At 35.0% G+C, this 22,983-nt stretch overlaps 2 protein-coding genes across 4 annotated transcripts; one reads left to right on the plus strand and one right to left on the minus strand.

Moving 5' to 3' along the window:
- The first annotated feature begins 265 nt into the window (after window positions 1-265).
- LOC111803519 (E3 ubiquitin-protein ligase CIP8) lies at window positions 266-4,330 on the plus strand. Of its 3 annotated transcripts, none has more exons than XM_023687957.1 (3): window positions 266-836; window positions 2,146-3,865; window positions 4,227-4,330. In XM_023687957.1, exons 2-3 carry the CDS (start codon window positions 2,157-2,159, stop codon window positions 4,234-4,236), a joined length of 1,719 nt encoding a protein of 572 aa, XP_023543725.1. In that variant the 5' UTR covers window positions 266-836; window positions 2,146-2,156; the 3' UTR covers window positions 4,237-4,330. The 3 variants fall into 3 exon arrangements, with proteins under 3 accessions (XP_023543725.1, XP_023543726.1, XP_023543727.1); XM_023687958.1 differs by lacking the exon at window positions 266-836 and having other exon boundaries at window positions 2,423-2,618; window positions 2,693-3,865; XM_023687959.1 differs by lacking the exon at window positions 266-836 and having other exon boundaries at window positions 2,423-2,618; window positions 2,708-3,865.
- A 93-nt stretch (window positions 4,331-4,423) lies between these two features.
- On the minus strand, window positions 4,424-10,556 carry LOC111803520 (protein PIN-LIKES 6). The gene is made up of 12 exons (XM_023687961.1): window positions 10,343-10,556; window positions 10,045-10,090; window positions 9,507-9,812; window positions 9,302-9,381; window positions 9,091-9,215; window positions 7,837-7,958; window positions 7,361-7,546; window positions 6,933-7,007; window positions 6,451-6,551; window positions 5,294-5,346; window positions 4,924-5,112; window positions 4,424-4,750 (listed from the first exon to the last, which is right to left on the minus strand). The coding sequence occupies exons 3-12, from the start codon at window positions 9,687-9,689 to the stop codon at window positions 4,629-4,631; spliced, it is 1,236 nt and encodes a 411-aa protein (XP_023543729.1). The 5' UTR covers window positions 9,690-9,812; window positions 10,045-10,090; window positions 10,343-10,556; the 3' UTR covers window positions 4,424-4,628.
- Window positions 10,557-22,983: the final 12,427 nt, after the last annotated feature.

Raw genomic sequence — 22,983 nt, forward strand, 5'->3', positions numbered from 1 at the left:
TCTAACGAAACCAATAGACCATAGTGTATAGCTATTTGTATACTGATAAGGACGGTTTTATGAGCCGGGTCAAAACAATATTAATAATTATAAACAATTAACATGCAATTAATATGGATTAGTTATGGTGATGATCATGAACAACCATCGCCAATTAGTTATCAACACCTAAAGGTAGCTACGATGGATCGATGTTTTACATTTTTTAATATAAATGATATGAGAGAAGGAAGATTATCCATTAAAAGGAGCAACCAGGGCCGGGCGCAGTGGTGGATAGGCTGAGCCATGGGAGGCTCTGAGTGAGGCCCATAACATTCGAAGAGCGGCGAATCAATCGGACCCATTTCAAGCGCTTTATCTAGAAATCCAACTTTTTCTAGGCGCAAAGAAACCAATTAGATTGAAGTTTGATCAACATTCAGATACACGAATGAATCATTGAATTCCACTCTCTAATTTTTGTTGATTTCTTTTTCTTCTTTGTTCGAGGAATGTTGGTGGGTCAATGTCAATCACACCGCGCGTTTTGATTTTGGAAGTTCTCGATTTCCATCCTCCAATGGCGGCCGCGACTCCTACAAATCGCTTTTCACGAAGAACTTCGTTGACCTCCGCCTGAAAATCCCCATTGTTTTCCGTTTTATCCTCTGATTTCTGTTCGTCTTTGTACCATTTTAACCGACACACGACGGATGATTCTGAACAGCGTTCTTCAATTATTTGCCTCAATCGCTTTGCTCTTTTCGCGGATTGTCTTATTTTCTTCGTTTTCTTCGATTGGATGAGCTTGAGCCGAGTGTTGGAGTTCTGAAGGACTGAGAGCAAACTCACTGGTAATAATCACATCCCATCTTCGTCTTTTCTGATATCTTTTATGCATTTTTTTTCGTTTGCCCTAATTGTTTGTAGTGCTGTTTTTGTGTCTCTGAGAATATGATTTGGTTTCTGATTTGGGGGTTTTGGTCTCTGGCTTGCTAATTTGGTATCGGAGGGAGTACCATTGTTGTATGATTCGTTGAATCCTTGATATCTATGTTAGCAATTGTTGAAGCTTTTAGTATCAAAATTGGGGATGGAACTTGTGGCTGATATTAGTTCTTTATTAACTCCCATCATGGTTTGAGAAGATTCTTCCCTGGTTCACTATATCTTTCATGCTTTAGGAGTTCTTACAGTTCAAGTGTTCATCAATGGAGGTTGATTGGACTATTCCATGCTATTGATTAAAGGGCAGTTCAGTTTAGATTGAGATAAGAATATGGTTTAGTTTGAAATGAAGAGAGTGAAGTGAGGTTGGGAATGAAGGGGTGATGATGTTATGTAATACTGCATGTCTGATGTCGTTCTCTCTTTTGATCTTTTCCCATCTAGAGTTTGGAGGGTGGGGAGTAGTTGTCAGTGTACTAGAGGAAACACGGACAAGGAACGGCTCATGACATGTAATAGCCCAAGCTCACCGCTAGGAGATATTGTCTTCTTTGGGTTTTCTGTTTTGGGCTCTTCTCAAGGTTTTAAAACGCATCTACTAGAGAGAGTTGTCCACACCCTTAGAAGGAATGCTTCATTCCCCTCTGTAACTGATGTGGGATCTCACAATCCATCCCCCTTGGGGGGCTAACGTCCTCGTTGGCTCACTGCTCGGTGTCTGGGTCTGATACCATTTGTAACATCCCAATCCCACTGCTAGTAGATATTGTTCTCTTGGGTTCTCCCTTATGGGCTTTCCTTCAAGGTTTTTAAACGTGTCTACTAAGGAGAGGTTTTCACACCCTTAGAAGGAATGTTTCGTCCCCCTCTCTAATCGATGTGGGATCTCACAATCTACCTCCCTTGGGGGGCCTAGCATCCTTGCTGGCACGTTACCCAGTGTGTGATTCTGATACCATTTGTAACAGCCCAAGTCCACCGCTAGTAGATATTGTCCTCTTTGGGCTTTCCCTTCTGGGCTTCCCCTCAAGGTTTTAAAACGTGTTTGCTAGGGAGAGGGTTCCACACCCTTACAAGGAATGTTTTGTTCTCCTCTCCAACCGATGTGGGATCTCACATGACAGTAATCTGATTTGGTCTCACTTTTACGCTATTGTTTCATCACTTCTTGAACATCATATTGGTTTCCTAACGTTCGTTATTTGTGCTCGCTAGTCTCGTTTTAGATGGACATTGACTCACAAAGAATCTTGGAGGAGTTTCCTCAATCCACTGCTCACATCATCATGGACAATAATCAACAAGTCAACGAACTTGGTCCGGTTCAGCCGCTAACTTGTGCGTTCTGCCGAAGTGTCCTAGAACCTGAAAACGATGCCACTGCTGAATCTGAAGCCATTGGTATATGTGGCGATTGTAAATTTTTGTTATTCGAAGATATTGAAACCCCTTTACGGGATTCGTCTCACAGGACAACGCCAAGAGGAAGAAGAACAAGGCATGGTAGTTCGGAGTCTGCTGAAAATCTTTTTTCACAGGAATTTACCCAGATGATTAACTTGGTGAGGCAAAGACAATCCAGCATCTCTGGTCACGGTGATCGTTATACCGATGGTTCCAATGCTGCTGATTTCATGCAGCACTCGAGTTCCCATACGACCCCTAATCAATCTAGAAGATGGCGGCAAGTATATTCCGACTCTGAAAATGATGGTTTAGATAGTTTGGACTCTATGTTTGGGGAAAGTGAATCAAATTTCAGTTTTGGACCTTACAGGCATTCTTATGGTGATAGTGATGTTGTTTCCTATAGAACTTATGGGGGTGACTCAGATGCTTCCCTGGATGGACATAGTTTCTTGGATACAGACAATTTTGTTCTTCCAGATGAGGGATACGATGTCGATACCGATACAGACATTGATCCGATGCGTGCTGGTGTCGTCCATTGGGACTCGAGCGATGAGGAGGATGATCGTGGTGAATTAACAGAAGCTGACACAGAGCATGATGCACTTCAAGATTTTCATGTTTCTAGTGCTACTGGGAGAGGAAACTATGGTAACTGGAATGAAGAACTTTCTTCGTCCGAATACGAGGGTTCGGCTCGTGATTCAATTACCAACAATGCACGGTCGGAGTTGGGGGATTCTGGTGACTACCTCGACAGACAGGGTTCGTCTCCTGGGCAAATCAGGAGGAACATGCGATTTTATTCGATTACCAACTACGCACAATCGGAATCAGTATCTTACGTTGGGGATTCTGGTGACTATCTTGACAGACAAAGCTTTGAAGAACTGCTCGAGCAAATTGCCGAGACGACCAGCTCAAGACGTGGAGCGCCTCCTGCAGCCATCTCTTTTGTGAAAAATCTCTCACGTTTGGTGATTTCTAAAGAACATTTGAAGCATGACAGTATATCTTGTGCAATTTGCAAGGATTTCTTTCTTGTAGGGGTTGAAGTGAATCAACTGCCTTGTCTTCATCTCTACCACCCTCCCTGCATCTTGCCATGGTTGACTGCACGGAATTCGTGCCCCCTTTGTCGATACGAGCTTCCAACCGATGATCGTGATTACGAAGAGGGAAAGCAAAGTAGTACCAATGCTGCAGAGATCCAACGACTTCAGCATCAAGTAACTAGACTCGAAAGTCGCAGCGACTTGAACGGAGTTGGAGCAAATCCAGAGTTCGATACCAGCCAAGGAGAGGAGCTGAGCAACATAGACCCTGCAGTTAGTAATAGTTACAATTCAGGCAGAGGTCGACGAAGTTGGCTATTCGTCGCAGCTCCGGTAGTTGGTCTCGTAGGCATTGCCCTGATGTTTTGGGTCGGCAATCCTTCTGGAGGGCGAATTACAGACAGAAGGCAGCTTGATACACGCGGTGCAGATTCATCAAACCAAAGAGAGAAGAGAACTAGGAGATGGTGGTAAGTCGTCTAGCAATCGATCGCCAGGTTCGGTATGAAAAACCGAACTAATGCGAGTTGTTTTGTTAATTTCCCAGGATTGAAATCTAGGGTTTTCAGCATTTAGTTCAGTAAAGTTTCAGTTTTTTCTCAAGTGTTGGAAGTAGAAGAGTTGATTTAAACCCACAAAGCATCTTGTGCCTTGCTTGTGGACACAATGGGGCAGTAATAAACACAGGCCAATTGGTTCGATTGTCAATGTATACCTCTTACAATTTATGTAAATAGAACTATATATTTGTTTGATTTTTTTTCAATGATCATCAACAAAATCGAACCTCGGGAAGTAAATTTAATCCTTGTTCATACATAAACTTCGCAGGTTGAAATGAGTCATTTCAAATAAATTCATTGCTCCAGCCTAGAATACGATTAATCCAACATGGGCTACACGATAACTCGAGCCTTCCCAACCCACCAAGTGAAACAGATGGTTTCTTGGTCACGACCAGGTAAAGGTAAAGTTCCACTAAAGAGCGTTTTATTTTTAGTACATATTTCTGTAAGTTATTGAAAATATAAGGCAGTCAAAATTTATTCATTAATATAAAATCTCTTCATACGGTATAGAAACAGCCATTAATTTGCTTATAGCCTTATGATGATACAATCATCTCAAACAAAAAATACTATTCCTAGATGATATTGTTCTTCTCTTATGACATTGCTAATAAAGAATATGCAGGACTGGAATATGAAACGTATTCACAAGGTTGCAATTTCCTTAGAAGAGTATCCTGAAATAGAGGATGAACCATCCAGCCATTGAGATGATAGCAAATATATGAACCCAGAAAAGAATAGCAGCCGATTCTCTACCACAACCCCTCAAAGTAGCCACCGCGCCTACAAATAAGAATTTGTTTCGTAAGTTCGATGGGTTTGTATTAAAACCAACATTCAGTTCTCTTCTATTACGGTCTATTTGGAATGACTTATCAAGTGTGTAAATCCTTTTTCAAACATTGAAAAGTCATTCCAAATAGGCTTTTAGTTCATTGACTTTCTTTGAAACTTACTCGAGAGGACAGATGTTGGCATCGAATGCTGGAGAAGAAGAACGAATCGGAACATTTTGTCATCGGGAGGAAGGAAGCCAAGCTTGTCAGCTAACATGACAATGCCAAGTCCTGTAGGAGGCACCAAAACCAACCGTGCGAAAATAATAGCAGCAGTAGTCCGTAGCCCGAGTTTTGAACTTCCAGGACCTGCAAAGCAAATTGAAGTTATTAAATTCTGTCCGTAGCCAAGACTTCCTACTTTCGACGCTAATACGAAAGCTTAAGTTGATGAGTAAATTTTAACGTGAAGTTATTCCTGCTCTTATTTGCAAATAAGCTACATATATCAACTATACCAGAAAATTATCATTATTGGAACAGCACTAACCTTCAACGAGGTTTCCTCCCAATGCCAACAGGATGCATGGAATCATAGCCTCCCTGACAACCACAAGCGCTGTTAGATTGCAGTGGTAATGAAAATTTTATAGTTATGTGCATAAACCATTAGTAAATCCATCACAACAATCGCAGCACACTCGACATGCTGGGATATTCCACGGGTCTAATGATTGAGATGCATACAAACAAATGATCCTTTTATCAGGCACAATGATCTAGCCTCATCTAGCCTCATCTCCTAAAGAGCTAGAAGCATGTCGAATATTCAACTCTTAACAGTGGTAATAGTAATACTATCCCAGGAGTCTCCTGACCGGCCAAGACTAGTAAACCAAAAGGAGCATTAGAAGAAAAAGGAACATCAGAGCACGAGCAACAAGCACAAAGGACTGATAAAGACTAACTAAGAGGCACAAAACAACATTACGCTACTATCCTTTTAACCATTGTTTTTATGTTGTCATCTCAACAAAACAAGCTCCAAGAATATCCAATCTTTTCTACCTGGAGGACATGAATAACTAGTCCAAAAAGAAAAGAAAAATCTCATGTTTTCCGATATTGAAATCACGATACAAGCTACACGACATTTTTCTTCAAGTGCCACCTTGAAGACTTCGTTTTTAACCTGACAGCTGCAAGAACTATAATTTCAGAGCACCAAGGAAGGGCCTGTAACTTACACAACACCATAACAGCCTAGGAAGGAAGTACAAGGAGGCTGGTGAAGAATGTGTTAGGACAGTAGGTCTCTCGACATTTTACGAAGGTAGTATGATATTGCCCACTTTGAGCCAAGATGGTTTAGGTTTTGGATTGTCTACAAATCCCCTCTACCAATAAAAATGTTGCCTTTACCAAAACCTTCCTCCACTTCAACCTGATTGTGATTAGTAACTATGTTGGCATCCTCAACGAGAAGGAAACAAAAGCCAAAGAGATACATGGAACCCTCTGTTGATGTCTAATTTGAATCCTTATGACATGATCATCACAGGTATGTAGAAATTTAAGTTTATGCATCTAGCAGCTATTCGAAACAATAGCCTAAAAGAAACCCTCCAAGAAAAGAACCTCAGTACACGCTCATCGATGAGCAAAGCGAAAGAGTTATAATACAAAATAATAAGCAACAGTGTTTACCCGAGCATTATGCAGCTATCAGTGAAGAAAAACAGTGGAGCATCCGGGGTAAAGATCAAACGCCTTAAGAATGGTATTACACCCATTATCATAGCTAGGACCTGCAACAGATTGCATAATCAATTAAGAGCGGGGACAAAAGAATGTGGAAAGATATCTGAATCTGGAAGTTCAAAAACTTCATCAATTTAACAAGAACCCCAAGAGCAGATGATCCCGAAGAGACAACTTTGGGATATATATGTTATCATATGAAACTGTCTCATACTCTTCTTTATTCTCTCTTTTTTTCCCTTCACAAGTTTTGCCTTTATAAGAGAACAAACGCAACTCATTTTTCTCGAGTACATCATTTCAGTTCACAATTTCAAAAGAGGATGAAAAAAGTGCCCACATGAAATTCATCTTGTATTCACTAATTATATATGTTTAATAGAATCAGTGATAGACTACGATACATTAGAATACGGATATGTACTAACCGAAGCAATGATAGGAGGCTGAAAAATTTGCTTGAGCTTCAATTTCTCAAACCAATACATAAGGAATCCCTTAGTCTGCATCCAAAGGAAATTTATGCAATCAATTATGACAGGCAACTCAGAATTTGACACATAACTGATCCAAAATACTCTCGACAAATTAACAAAACATTAGTTTCATAATTAAGAGTAAATTTGTTTCCATAAAACCATAACTAAGGCAACAGTGAATAACCCAAAAACAGAGGATCTGCTCAAAATCGAAGATGATAATATTTACATCCATAATTCATATTCCATTTTAGTCTTAGAATTCTCAGAAATATAAGACATGCTATAGTAAGCTGACTAATGAAAATGAACCTCAGCGTGAATCCCTTTAACTGAATATGACAATACAAACAACAAATCAAAATGAAGTCTCTCACCTCTTCCTTCTTAGAAGCATCTGGATATGTTGGAGCTACCTCCTGAACGAGCAAGGGTACATGCGCCGGTAAAGTATCCTTTAGCAGGTGCTTAACTGGAATATTTTGATCTTTGATGTCAAATGTACCCTCCGGAGGAGGCGCCAACATCGCATAAACATAGGTGTAGAGGATAATAGCACCAACCTTCACAATAAAAAATATCAGTATTATTAGTATTTTCATTAAGTAAACTTAGCTAGGAATGGACGTTTTTATTTTTTGCCCATGAAACAAAGCCATTCATAAGGTAAAAAGTTCCTGAAAGAGTTACAGAAAAGGGACCCCATCTTGAGTTAATTGCATGGGAGAGTAAGTAAAAAAGGAATTTGATTGAGAAAACCAATTAGAACAATGGTACTTATCTATCAAATACTTAATATCCAACTTAGATAAATGCACAGGTTCTAATGAGTCAAAAGTGCTGGAAAACCCACCCACTGGCCAAATGAAATATAAGCAATCCCATCAGTGCTGCATTTCTCTGAATCACCAAAAGGATTGGAATCGTCTCTACAAAGAGCTGCAATGAGAACGAGAGGCACATTCCCAATGTTCCCTACCAACAACAAAACATAGAATTGTAACAAGGATGCATAAATAGTATATTCATGTGAGGAAACCAAATCATAAAGTTCAGTAAGCATTTTCGAAGCCATAGAAACAGTACAGTATTATAAAGTACAGAAAGGCTATGATTTATTCGATCAATTCTTCGTCTTTCACACAAAAATGGAAAAAGAAAAGAGGGATGAATTAAGACACATGGTCAAGGATATTGCAACTTTTGACAATACAGGAAGTGTTCATTGACTATTATTACTTAAAACTGATCCTAAAATGCAAGTATGATGCACAGTTCAAGAGAGGGAAGGGGAAAAAAAGAAAACTCATCTTTATTATTCAATCATCGTTAATTCCATAATGTTAATGACATGATTTATACAAGTTGTACACTGCCTTTGGCAGCCTTGGTTACAGACTAGATATTAACTAACTTCTAAGACTAACAGAAACAAGACCGAGTCCAGGACTTGGAGCAACCATGGGTACCCCAAATTAATTGGGGTGGGTCCCTCAATACCGGAGTATAAAAAAAAAAAAAAAAAAAACAAGAAACTACTATGAAATTGGGAGAAAAAAACACGTTCACACACGCAGTATATAACTCAAACTTACTACATCACCTGACCCCCTCTAAAAAGAAACTCAGCTTGAGTTTCAGTTAGGTGAGAAAACATACCAGGTGTATAGTATGTGCTAGCATCATCATATAAGGCAATTCATTGGAGATTCCCTATTAGACTAGGTTGGCCTTGATTGAATTAGCTATTTTGGAGCACTCAGATTCATCCCATGATCCATCAAGTTATTATTATCATATACTCATTCGAACAACTCTCCTAACTTAAATCTCTGCAATTGTGTATTGATGTCTGGCCAACACAATCAATTTGTGTCATACGCAGCACAAACCTCACAGTGCCACTGAATTCGTGCACACAAAACTGATGCACAATTCGGGAGAAGGGAAATATTATTCTAGTTTTTCACCTACAAACTAACAGGCCATAGGGAGCTAGTTGCAAACTAAAGGACTAACAGATGTCTGAAATAACAACCCAGCCAAGTGAAAGAAATAGGAACAAACACATTATGTCAAAGAACTGTTGCAAGATCAAGTGGTTTACCAATTCCAATTTGTACAATCGTGAACTTGAAGAAGGGGTATGGAGGACGAACAATTAATGCAACGATTAATCCTATTATGGAACCTGAAGTGGCAGCCAGAACAACATTTACGGGAATAAACCACCTGATTCAAAAGTTGGATGACATGTTCTCAGTAAAAAATATTCAAATCAGAACAGGAAAATGTTTACATATCTATTTAACTCCCACCATTTAAGCATTTTCTCAACAGTAATAGCTTGCCCGAGCTGAGAGAATATTAAACATGGAAGCAAAAGCGAAAAGACCAACTGCAGCACAAGAAACAGAACAAATCATATGAGTTCATCTAAATACTAATCATCAGCTATGCATCTGGAAATCAGTTCGCGAGTTTGTTCATAGTACAGATTAGATGGAATTTAAGTACGCATACCCCATTCAAGAGTTTCCTTCCACTCGCAGGCAAGATATTGACATATTTGGATGCCATGAGAAAACCCAGAAAGCACATGGTGAAAACTTTGGCTATGGGTAGCACTGCAATCTTTATAGTGACGAGCAGAGAGTTCCCACTCGCCGCAGCTTCTGAGATGATGGCTGAGAGGATCCTTTCCATGTTTATCTCCTCGTTAAACTTATCTGTTCTTCACCCAATCTTCCGATCTTCCGCCGGGGGAAGATGAAATCCAATACGGCTTAATCGAAACAAGAAGCTCGGAAAATTGTTTCTCAGTTTTTCCTGAACATAAAACATAATCCAAACTACGAATTTAAGCATCAAAACACAACCTAAAACCACTTCGGAAGTAGCATCATGAACAATAATCATTAATCGGTAAACAAAACCCAGAAATTGAATGCCCGATAAAGAAATGCTGATAGCGACAGAAATTTCTTGAAAAAACGTTTACGCTCTGATACTGAATATAAAGATTCATCAAACCAAAAGATAAAAACGCGAAATCACTTACACAAAGAAGATAGCCTCCGAACTCGAAAACAAGAACAGATCCTAATCTGCAAAAAAAGAAAATCAAGCTCTGGCAATGGCGATTTGCGCAACCTGGCAATAAATCAATCGCACGACAAATATTGCGCTGCCGAGTTCCCACTGTCCGACGTTGAAGTCGAATCTTTCTAAGGATAGCCCCGGACAATCCGTAGGTCGAAAACGACTGCGCGATTTGACACTCATATGCCACAGATGCACGATTTCATAAGCTTAATAAAGCAAACTAATTAATCGGTTGAATTTACGAAATTACTTACGAATGTTCATGAAAATCTCGAATCTGTTCTTGAACTGTCTGGGTTTCAATCCAATTCGTCGCCAAACATCAACACTTGACGCAACAAAATCCGCCCAGATCAAAAATTTAATTTAATCTGTACTTCGTTTACTTTTCCATTTAATTTTGGACGAACTTCCTTACGCGGTAAGTTCACCGATCAAAGTGGATGATTTTCATAAAATTATTTTTTCACTAAAATATTTTGAAAAACTTTTATATCTAATTTTTAAAAAATTTCTATCCATGGCCCTCAATTTTCAATAATTTGAAGAATACACCCTCCTCTAAAATTTTATCCTTTGTGGACCCTCGATTTCGATGACGACAACGAACCCACCACGGTGACTACAATTACGAATAGTGACAACCCTACTCACCCTACACGAGTATTAATCTTCTCTAGTGACCCACGAAATCGTCATCAAGATTTGACCCACGAATGACTCCAGTCTCGAGTAGTCTTTAGCAAACCTTACGTGCTGGCTACGCCCTACCCAGTACGTTAGAATCGATTTTTTTTCTATAGCAGCGATCGAACCACATCATTGTGATTGTGGTGAGCCATGCCCTCGTAAAAAAACGACCCTTCTCAACAATATATGTAATGAATAGGATGAGGGTTGTTAAAAATACGTCAGCTTATTAAATGACTACTGACCAATATAGGTTAGGGTCTACTTATTACATCAATTAATCGTCCCCTGTGAAAAATATCAGTAGTCATAGGAAGTATACTACTGTAGATTCATACCAGCAGTGTTTAATGGAAAGAGTCATGACCTTTTTACTGTTCAACCCAAGTGGCTCAATACAGTAATTACTGTTTTAGTTCGAGATGTAGATAGTTATAGCGGTAATGTGATGTCCTACATTGGTTGGGAGGAGAACAAATTACTCTTTATAAGGGTGTGGAAACTTTCCTCTAGTAGACGCGTTTTAAAGCCTTGGGGGGAAGCCTGAAAGGGAAAGCCCAAAGAGGACAATATCTGCTAGCGGTGGATCTGGCCGTTACGAATGGTATCAGAGCCAGTCACCGGACGATATGCCAACCTTCTCGCCGTTCCCCATAGGAGGGTAGACACGAGGCAGTGTGCCATTAAGGACGCTGGACCTCAAAGGGGGGTGGATTTGGGGGTGGTCCCACGTCGATTGGATAAAGGAACGAGTGTCAGCGAAGACGCTGGGTCCCGAAGGGGAGTGGATTGTGATGTCCCACATTGGTTGGGGAGGAGAACAAATCACCCTTATATCTTTATAAGGGTGTGGAAACCTTCCTCAAGCAGACGCGTTGTAAAGCCTTGAGAGGAAGCCCGAAACGGAAAACCCAAATAGGACAATATCTAATAGCGGTGGATCTGGGTCGCGTTTTAAAGTTTTGAGGGGAAGCCCGAAAGGGAAAACCTAACTAGGACAATATCTGCTAGCAGTGGATCTGGGTCGTTATAGGTAACTCGGGAAAACCCAAATAAGACAAGGTAACTTCTATGTCTTGTACAGTAGTGAAATTCATCCCATACAATGAAAGTCACGTTTACGTTTTGTCGTAAAAATGTTATTTTTGTATTATTTTAATGTTAAAATTAAGAGACAAAAATGTAAATATTAAAAGTTAATGAGTTGAACGTTCTAAAAAAACATCAATTTCCTCTAATTTGTATTTTTATGCTTTATTTTCTTCCCAAAGCATTGACGAGACAAATGAGAGAATGTTATAGGAACAAACCAACCACCATAAACACGTCTAATCGAACATTACACGATGTTTCCAACCATTCAAATTTTCTCGGTTTTCATTTCCTATTGTTTAATGGACAAATTTATTCGATAATTCATCGAATTTCTTGTTCTTGGTTTTTAATTGATCCTTAAATTTAGAGAAATTATATTTTTACCCAGTCTCTCCGTTCCAAATGTTACATTTTTACTTACTAAATTTCGAGTTTAGAGTTCGTTTAGTACATAAGTTTGACTATTTACATTTTTACCCCTAATTTTCGTATTTGACGTTTTAATTTAAAATAATTATGATGTAACTTTTTAATTAATTTTAATATAGAATAAAACTAACTTAATTATAATTAATTATAATTAATTTTTAGACATTATTTGACAAAAAAAAAAAAATCAAAGGTAAAATTGTAAATATTAAAATTGAAGGACCAAAAGAAAATAATTGAATTTTAGGGACTAAATAAAAATTAAATTTAAATTATAAGAAAGAAACATAATATTTTGAAATTTAGAGGGTAAATATTAATTATGGTAAAATGTAAGGACCAAAAAGATATTTTGGAAAATAAATGGTAAGTTTGTAAGGTTCTCTCTTATAACTTTTGTTTTTCTTTACTTTTATCTTTTTAACTCCTTTCTTTATTTTGAATTTCAGTTTCCAAAATAATAATAATAAAATGGGTTAAATTAATAAAAATATTCTTTAATTTTATATTTTATTTTAAAAAATATTCTAAAATTTTAAATTTTTTAATAATATTTTTAAGTTAATTTTTTTTTAAATATCCCTTAAATTGAATATATATATATTTAAAAAATACATTGGAGCTTTCAAAAAATTTAAAAATACTTTTAAATATTTTTTATAAATGAAAAAAAATACTCATTGTAACGACCCAGATTCACCGCTAGTAGATATTGTCCTCTTTGGGCTTTCCCTTCAGGCTTTATAACGTGTCTGCTAGGGGAAGGTTTCCACACCCTTATAAATGGTGGAATAGTGGTTTGTTCTCCTCCGACCAACGTGGGACATCATAATCCACTCCCTTTAGGGCCCATCGTCTTGTTTCCACACTGTTATAAATAGTGGTTTGTTCTCTTCCAACCAATGTGGGACATCACAATCCACCCCTTTAACGCAACCAATGTGGGACATCACAATCCACCCCTTTAAGGCAACCAATGTGGGACATCACAATCCACCCCCTTTAGGGCCCATCATCTTGTTTCCACACCACGTTTCCACGTTTCCACACTCTTATAAATAGTGGTTTGTTCTCCTCCAACCAATGTGGAACATCACAATCCACCCCCTTTAGGGCCCATCGTCCTTACTGGCACACCGCCTCGTGTCTACCCCCTTCGAGAAACAACGAGAAGGCTGACACATCATTCGATGTCTGGCTCTAATACCATTTATAACAACCCAGACACACCGTTAGCAGATATTGTCATTTTTGGACTTTCCCTTTCAGGCTTCAAAATGCGTCTGCTAGGAGAAGTTTCCACCCTAACGGGTGGTTTATTTTCCTCCCCAACCAACGTGGGACATCACACCCTGTCAACTTTCATAAAATAATAATATCCTTCTAAATTTTTATTTTCTTTTTTAAATTTTAGAGAGAATTTATAAAAAATTAGTAGACAGCAAAAACTTTTTTGAATTTTTTTATATAAAAATTAAGGATTTTGTAAATGTATTTTTAAAAACAAAATTAGTTTAAAAAAATTTTCGAGTCTTCTTTTAGAGTTATTTTTTTTTTAAGACCAAATCCAAAATTTAGAATATTTTTTTTTATTAATTTAACATAATAAAATTCAATAAAATTATTTAAATTAATAAATATACATTATACCCTTTTTTAAATAATTTAAACTAATTATTATAAATATTATTTTAAATTTTATTAATACTCAATGAAATGTCAGCAAAAATTTAATACTTTTAGTATTATTTATTCAAACTTGTAATAATTGCGTTCTTTTTATTTCAACGAATATCACATAATTATTTATTTTACAATTAAAAAAATTAATAAATATTTTTTGCTTACTGAAAATTCGTATTAATAATTTACTTTCAAAGTTTTAACAAATAAATATATTAATAATAAAATATTTTGTGGGCCAAAAATATAAATAATTTTTTTAAAAGATTATAAATAAAAAATGGTTCATAATAATATTTTAAACAAATATATTACGTCAGCAAATCTTCTAGATAGCTGTCAAACTTAATATAAGCTTAAAAACTCAAACAAATGGAATTATAATATTTAAATTATTTAAATTAATAAATAAGCGTCAAATTTTTATTATATTAATATTTTTGATATCGATTTGATACTTGTAACGCGAGCTCTGATGTCTGTATTAGTTTATAGGTTTTAAAATGTCGTTGACGTACCTATTCTGGAAGTTCTGAACGATATATGGGTTTACATGGGGACGTAAAAAAGGGGATTCTACCAACTCTTTCTGACCGAGAATAATAAGCTCACGAGCTTAGTCTTACGACCGTCGAGAAATGAAAGAAGACTTTCATCTCAAAGTTTAACTCAGACATAGCTCGTTTCTTTTTGGGTGTGTTGCAGTGTATGGAAGACTAAGGGACTCGGTTAAAAACTACTTCCTAAACTTCTCGGTAGGATTCAGTATAGAGGAAAGGAGGGGGAGTGGGAGTGAACGATGTTTTATCTGTCGTTCCTTTCTATTGATGAAGAGGTGACCTCGTGCTCTACAAGAAATTTACGAAAATGCCCCCCGAGCCCGATTTTACTAGGGATCTTTGAGGGGTGCCCAATCAAGGCCGCCACCCTCACCCTTTAGAGATAGGGAGAAGCGAGACCGATAGAGAGAGGGACGTAACGAAAAGTCTTCAAAAAAAGGCGTCAGAGGCCTCAAACTCATCAGAGTTGGAGAATGCATCAACAAAACTATCTTCCATATGGATCGTCGTGGCATGAACTTTGTCAAGAAATTTCAGGACTTCCCATTGATCTTGATTACTTCCGACCCTTTTTTTTTAACTAAGTGGTAGAGTCACGCTCTTTCAACGCCCTAAGAAATAGACGTAAGTCATCGGTTCCAATCCGAGAAACGTGCTATATTTTCCACGAAACTCCTGCTCCTATCTCATCAGGTCAATCTCGCACAAATTATCTACAATACAAACACGCCCTTTGATTGATAAGCCCACCTAGGACTCAGCCTAGTCGGCTCTAGCGGAGGCAAGCTCACGAACATTTTAGTCCATGGTATGTCTTGATCTCGACCTATTTTGACTTCGAGCTTAGTTTTCCGCTCAAATAGTACGAAACGTTACCCATTTGCACTTAAAATTAATACAAAATTACAATAAAGGATTAAATTAATACAATTAGTATCTAAAAAGTAGGGGTAAAAATGGAATTTCGTTTTATTTGAATTATTGCTTTTGAACTTGAAGTGCAATAATAATTGAGCTAAGTGAATGACTCAAATGAGATGATGTGTACTAAGGACAAACCAACAACCAAAAAGAAAAGGAAAAGGTATATTATAATAACTATTATTTTATTTTTTATAACTAATTTTTTAAGGTTTTAATTGTAATATTATATTATGTCGCCACGTGGACCTATAAAAATAATTTAGTTGCTTTAAAGAACATGGGAATTCATTAATTAATATTAAATATTTCAGGGAAAAAAATGTCCAAAATTAAATTGGATTGAAGTTTATTGAGTGATTTTTTAAAAAGATTTTTTTATGTTTAAATAATTTTTGTACCCGAACAATTACATTCGATTGGTGTGAATTACGTGTATCAGAGTTACGTCTGATCGTTAAAGGAAAAAATAAGAATCGATTAGAAACGGAAGGGCAAAAAAAGAATGTGAAGCGTTGCACGGCTCGTTCCCATATGTGAATGGATGTACCAATTCGATGTGTAATCACGAACAAATATATTTCATAGTATAAATTGCACCTATTCAAGTAACGTGCCATCAACAAAGGATAAATTATAAATGTGAGATCTCACGTCGGTGGAAGAGGAGAACGAAACATTCTTTATTAGTGTGTGGAATCTTCCATGTTAGGATCGCACAACAACGAATGAATACAAAAAACAGGAGAGAGAAAATGTGGAGAGAGAATACAGTAAGTATATTTCAAACCTCCCCTGTGTTATATATATATAAATTATATATATATATTAGTTCAGCTTACTATATGTATAGTTTTACCAGATATAACCATCTACCATATATAGCTTTATTCTGTCCTTGCTATTTGACAATTTACTTTATAAGTCATTACCATAGTTTTACTATGTATAACCGTTGACTAAGCTATAAACAGCAGACTCCATAACCTAACACTCCACGCGTTTTAAAACCATTAGGAGAAGCCCGAAAGGGAAAGTTCAAAGAGGACAATATCTGTTAGCAGTGAGCTTGATCAATATTTGTTAGTGACGGGTTTGGACTGTTACACGAAAGGGCAAGCCTATTTGACAATTTACTTTATAAGTCATTACTATAGTTTTACTATGTATAACCGTTGATTAAGCTATAAACAGCAGACTCCATAACCTAACACTCCACGCGTTTTAAAACCATTAGGGGAAGCCCAGAAGAGAAAGTTCAAAGAGGACAATATCTGTTAGCAGTGAGCTTGATCAATATTTGTTAGTGACGGGTTTGGAAGGGCAAGCCTAAAAAGAACAATATCCACCAGCAGTAAGATTGGACTGTCACGGGTAAAGGCAAGCCCAAAAAGAATAATATTTGATAGCAGTGACTTGACACAAGGGCACAAGAGGAACGCTAAGGATACACTAATTCAATGTTTAATCACCTCTAGTCAAATAGTGGCATCTTGTCAAAGTGCGCTGATTCGAGTAACATATCTCATTAGCAACGATAGGAGTGTTCGTGGGTTGTGTCGGGTCACATTGAAACATTTTTTTAGACCCAACCCAATTGTTCGGGTTGTCAACTTTTTCAACCAAAATAACCCTAAATTCAGCTTAACTTTTTCAACGATAGCATAGTTTTGTCTCTTTTAACATCGATTTCAACTCAACAAACAACTACACTCGAAGAGCCACTAATATCGAAAGGTCAAATAAAAAATTATTAAACGTAAGGGCAAAATAAGAACAATAATTTGGCTCCACTATTTTAGAATGGAATATATAAAATAATAATAATAATAATAATAATACTTAGTCTATTTTAAAAGGTTTAATTTTTTTAATAAATTTAATACTATAAAATTTTAAAATTTTATATAGTTTTTTATATTTTTATATTTTGAATTTTTTAAAAGTTTATGTATAATTATTTTAATTTTAAATAATAACTAGATAAAAAAAAAGTAAAATATATAATTGCATATTTAAAATGATATTAAAAAATAGTACACTTTATGTTTTTTTTTAAAGAAAATAAAAATAATAATAATAATTTAATGAGAAAGCGACAAAAAGGGAACAGAATAAATAGATAAAGAATATGCTTTCGTTAATAATTTTAAAAATTTTAAAATAATTTCTAAAATAAAATAATTTTTATTTATAATAATTTTATTTTTGGTCGTTTGAACATTATTATTAGCTTAACAATATCTTATTTCTTAAATAAAAAAGATTTATACTAAATTAAAAATTAAAAAAAATGATAAAATTGAAATAATAATAATAATGAAATAAATATAAAAATTTATAAATAAGAAACTAATACGACACACCAACGTGACGTCTAGAATAGTTAACGCAATCGGATTGGTGAAGAAGAGAAGAAGATAAGTGATGAGTGAATGGGACAAGCGAGAAAGTAATTTTTTTTATTTTTTATTTTTTATTTTCTTTAAAAAAAATTGTCACATGAACCACATAAAAAAAAGAGATTATTTTCAAGAAATGCAATAAAATAAAAAATTGCACTAATTTAAAAGGTGAATAAAAATAAAAATAGGAAATAGGAAATTACAAATTTGTCCTTAGAAGACATTAAGCGACACGTGGATGATAATGTCTGTCGTTTGTGGGACTTTGTCAATGAGAACCACAAAGCTGATAAGTGATAAATGACATTTTATCATTATTATTATTATTTTTTTTTTTTATAAAGAAAAGTTCATTTAATTATTCGAAAAGAGATTAAAACAAATAATAAGATCCGTTTATATCTCGTTTTAGTCCCCGAGCATTTTTATTTTGTAAAAGCCTTTAAATTAAAAAATAAAAAAGGTCATATGGGCCTCGGAGCTTTGACAATATTCGTTTTAGTCTTTACACTTTTCGAAGATATATAAAATAATACACTTAAAAGTTATATTAATATTCTTTTTTTTTTAAGAACGTTGAATGAATTTTAAATTTTTTTATAAATTTTGTGTTTGTCTCACCGACGGTGTTCCAAATGTTCCAACTGGACTTATTACACGATCCAAGATCAAGAAGATTCAACGAGCCTTCACTATTTATCTACAAAATTGGATAGACTCGATTCAATCGTTATTTCATGTGTTACAAGCTCATTCCATTCAGAAAGAATCTTTTGTTGTTTTGAAAATGATAATTTGTTAGAAAATTGTTATTTATTATTTTAATTTCATAATTTTTCGTACTGAAAAAAATGGTGGGAATTTACGTGTCAAAGTGCTATTTTTGTGGAGATTTAAAGGGTTGTGGGAGTAACTCAACTAACCACTAACATTTAAGCATATTTTTGTCATTTCTAAGTTTCATGCAATTCTTATGGTATCATCTGAGTCATTCAATCTAAGTCTTGATCAAGTTCGATTGTGAAGTGACTCAATTTAAAACAAGGTTCGAAATCTTGCTTCTAGATCTTTGATGAGTTAATTTGATTCTAACCTTATCCCTAGTTGATCTTAATTTTGTACAAGAATGTGTTAATTTATTTGATTATAGGGTTCTTGCTTTAACAAAAGCTTCGATGGTTGGGCTGATGATTAAGATTGATTTATCAACGGTGTAAAAAATACCATGAAACTGTGTATAACACCTCATATATTATCCCAAACTTTTTAGTGTTACTTTGAAAAGTTTATGAGTATTTTTGAAACGTCTATGATGTTTTTGAAGTTTTTGAAGTTTTTAAGATATTAATGAAATTTTTGAAAATAAGAGTATTTTTGTAACACTTTTCCATATTTAGAGAGAAAAGTGAGAGGAGCTTGTTTGCTCGAGATTGTTATTAATTTGTATACAACAACAGTGTCATCTCAAATATTTAACCTCTAGTTGTTTATGCTCGACTAGGATATATTGTCCGTTTTGTCCTGTTACGTCAACTTCACGGTGTTAAAACACGTCCATTAGGAAGAGGTTTACACCCTTATAAGGAATGTTTCGTTCCCCTCTCTAACCATGTGGGATCCTCGTTGGCACACCAGTCAGTGTCTGGCTCTGATACCATTTGTAACAGCCCAAACCCACCGCTAGTAAATATTGTTCGCTTTTGCCCGTTACGTATCGTCATCAACCTCACGGGTTTAAAATGTGTTTACTCGGGAATAGTTTGTTCCCCTCTCCAACTGATATTCTCGAATAAATTTTGCTTGTTGATCATGTCCTCGATTACCCTTTGACTTGTTGATCTAGTACGTAGGATCAACCCCTTAATTTGTTGATTTGGTTGAAGATTCGATCAAAGTTTTTTAAGCTTAGTGCAGTTCAAACGTCTTCGACCTATATTTTTGTTAATTAAAGAAATAACGTGATGACTTGTGATCAACCAAAATTATTGATCGAATAAGTTCGGAATATAGAACTAAAGCTCGAAATCCAACAAAAGAAAAAACTCATATAAAAGAGAAAATCATAACCCATTTGAATTGAAAGAAGGCGTCTAAAGCCAAAGGGAAATAATTGAACTCGGATACCAACAAATATTCAAGAAAGAAAAACGTGCAATTTTTTTTTATTTATTTATTAAAAACAAACATTCGAATAAATAATCCAAACAACCCGAACCAACCCAATTCAAAAAAATTTGGGCTCGGTTGAGTTAGGCTCATTATATAATAAGGTCGTTTAGATTGAAAAAACTTACCATCTGAACAATTGGGTTGGGTCAAAAAAATGTCTCAACCCGACCCACAAACATTCTTATTATTTTGTGATCGAGACCTAGTAGCTAACGAAATCTCAGGCTCTTTCGGCAAACACATAAAATTTCGTTCCGAAGACAAAAAATTGAACGTACAATATCTCATCAACACCCTTAAACGTGTTCTCCGTAGCCGGTTAGCTAAAAGACTTTCTTACCCTCAACTCAAAAATACATGTTTTTATCCCTTAAAAAACCAAACAATGATCAAAATTTAGGAGTGTGAACGTCACCTCGATGCATATTTTCCCTTGAATTTAAGGTTTTTTCTTGCAAAATTCGAGTCGTGCACGTGAACGATTATATGTATACATGAGAATATCATATGCTCGTAGTCATCTTGTGATATGTAATGATTTTAGGGGCAAAAGAGTCATTTTTATAAGAATACAGATATATTTCTCCAAAAGGCAAAACTCCTATGTGACGGTATTTGTCCTATATTGGTCCAACAAAAATTTTATGGTCAAAATTAACCTTGTGGATCGAGAACCGAAGCTAGATGATTTCTTCGTCCCACAAACGACATAAATTCAATCTCATAAGACGTTTCAATCATAAATACGTATATCGAACAATGTAAAATTTACCGTAACTTATCTAAACAAATTGTTTTGGAGATACAAGATAGCAAGAACTTTAAAAGCTATGATATCTCTTATGGGTAATTGGAGTGTGATTGCGTATTCAAATTGGCTTTGGGCACATCACTAATGTACACCACCTGATGATTGGTGATGTGTTTGGAATATTCTCGAGAATAAAAATCGAACTTTTTTTTCGTTAAATTACAAGTTTTGTTCTTAAGACTCTCGTGATTCTGTTTAGAAAAAAACGTTTAAAAGATTCCTAAATTTTCAGGTTAATGCACCTAGATGAACACGATTCTTCACAATGGTATGATATTGTTCTCTTTGAGCACAAGTTCTCGTGGCTTTGCTTTACGCTAGGAGTGTACATGGTTCGAGTTGGGTTAGGTTGAGGGATTTTTTTTACCCAACCCAAAAGTTCGGGTTGGTTGGATTGGTAACTCAACCCAACTCGAAAATTTTCACAACCCAACCCAACCCTCTGTTTTTGGGTTGGGTTCAGGTTGGGTTGTCTCACAATTTTTTTTTTTTTTAAAGTTTTATTTATCTAAAATTTATAATTATTTGAATACCATCTTTGATAAAAATATATTAAAATTAATAAAAAGAAACAACTAGCGATATAATTATTATCAATAAAAAAACAACATAAAATTGTAACATAAAAAAAATATCAATAAAAAAACAACAGAGAATTGTAACATATTAACATAGTTCAACATTGTCACAAAACTAAAGACAGCTAAGCATATTAACATAGTTCAACATTGTCACAAAAAACAACAGAAAATTGTAACATATTAATATAGTTCAACATTATCACAAAACTAAAGACGGCTAAACATATTAACATAGTTCAGCATTGTCACAAAACTAAAGACAACTAAACATATTAACATAGTTCAACATTGTCACAAAAAAACAACAGAAAATTGTAACATATTAACATAGTTCAACATTGTCACAAAACTAAAGATAGCTAAACATATTAATATAGTTCAACATTGTCACAAAAAAACAACAGAAAATTGTAACATATTAATATAGTTCAACATTGTCACAAAACTAAAGATAATATAGTTCAACATTGTCACAAAACTAAAGATAATATAGTTCAACATTGTCACAAAACTAAAGACAGCTAAACATATTAACATAGTTCAACATTGTCACAAAAAAACAACAGAAAATTGTAACATATTAACATAGTTCAACATTGTCACAAAACTAAAGATAGCTAAACATATTAATATAGTTCAACATTGTCACAAAAAAACAACAGAAAATTGTAACATATTAATATAGTTCAACATTGTCACAAAACTAAAGATAATATAGTTCAACATTGTCACAAAACTAAAGATAATATAGTTCAACATTGTCACAAAACTAAAGACAACTAAACATATTAACATAGTTCAACATTGTCACAAAACAAAAAACAGCTGAACAACGATATTTCTTAAAAATTGTATATCCCTAAAGTCGAGCTCAAACTCGGGCATGGGTGTTCTTAAAGAGGCCGAGGTACCACTCTAACAAACCTATTAATACAATTTTCATCTAAAACTACGAAAATTTAAATCCCGAATAATAATGTCTAGATTCTATGAACCAACTATATATTTATTTATTTATTTATTTTATATGATAATATAATAGTAAGATCCCTCCCCTTTTCCACACATGAATTTTGTCAGATCAATAATTAAATAAAGACGTCATCTCTCATTTCTTTAATTATTAATTAAGTTCTAATAATTATTAATCTAATAATTACACCTTCAAGTAAATTTATTTAACAATAATTAACATATTATTAAATGATGGCAACGAACCGAGTAAAATAATTTATTTGAAGATCGAGAATCATCGAAAATTTTAAAAATATATTAAATTGAATAAGTTATACGTGTCGTCGTTCTTTGTTTGTGTTTCGCTGCATAAAAACATTTTCTTCTGTTTATACCGTATTTTTTTTAGCTACATTTATTGTTTTTCAAGATGGGTAATGAAGAGCCGTTCTTCTCTTACGTCTATTCAATTTATTTATTATCTCTTTTCCTTTTCATGACTTTCCTTGACGGAGAAGTATCAAGTAAAGTCGTCGTCAAAATATTAAATAAATTAATAAATATTAAATTGAATAAATGTCGTAATATTTATTTGTA

Source organism: Cucurbita pepo, chromosome LG10, assembly GCF_002806865.2.
Source record: "Cucurbita pepo subsp. pepo cultivar mu-cu-16 chromosome LG10, ASM280686v2, whole genome shotgun sequence".
NCBI classification, from domain to species: Eukaryota; Viridiplantae; Streptophyta; class Magnoliopsida; order Cucurbitales; family Cucurbitaceae; genus Cucurbita; species Cucurbita pepo.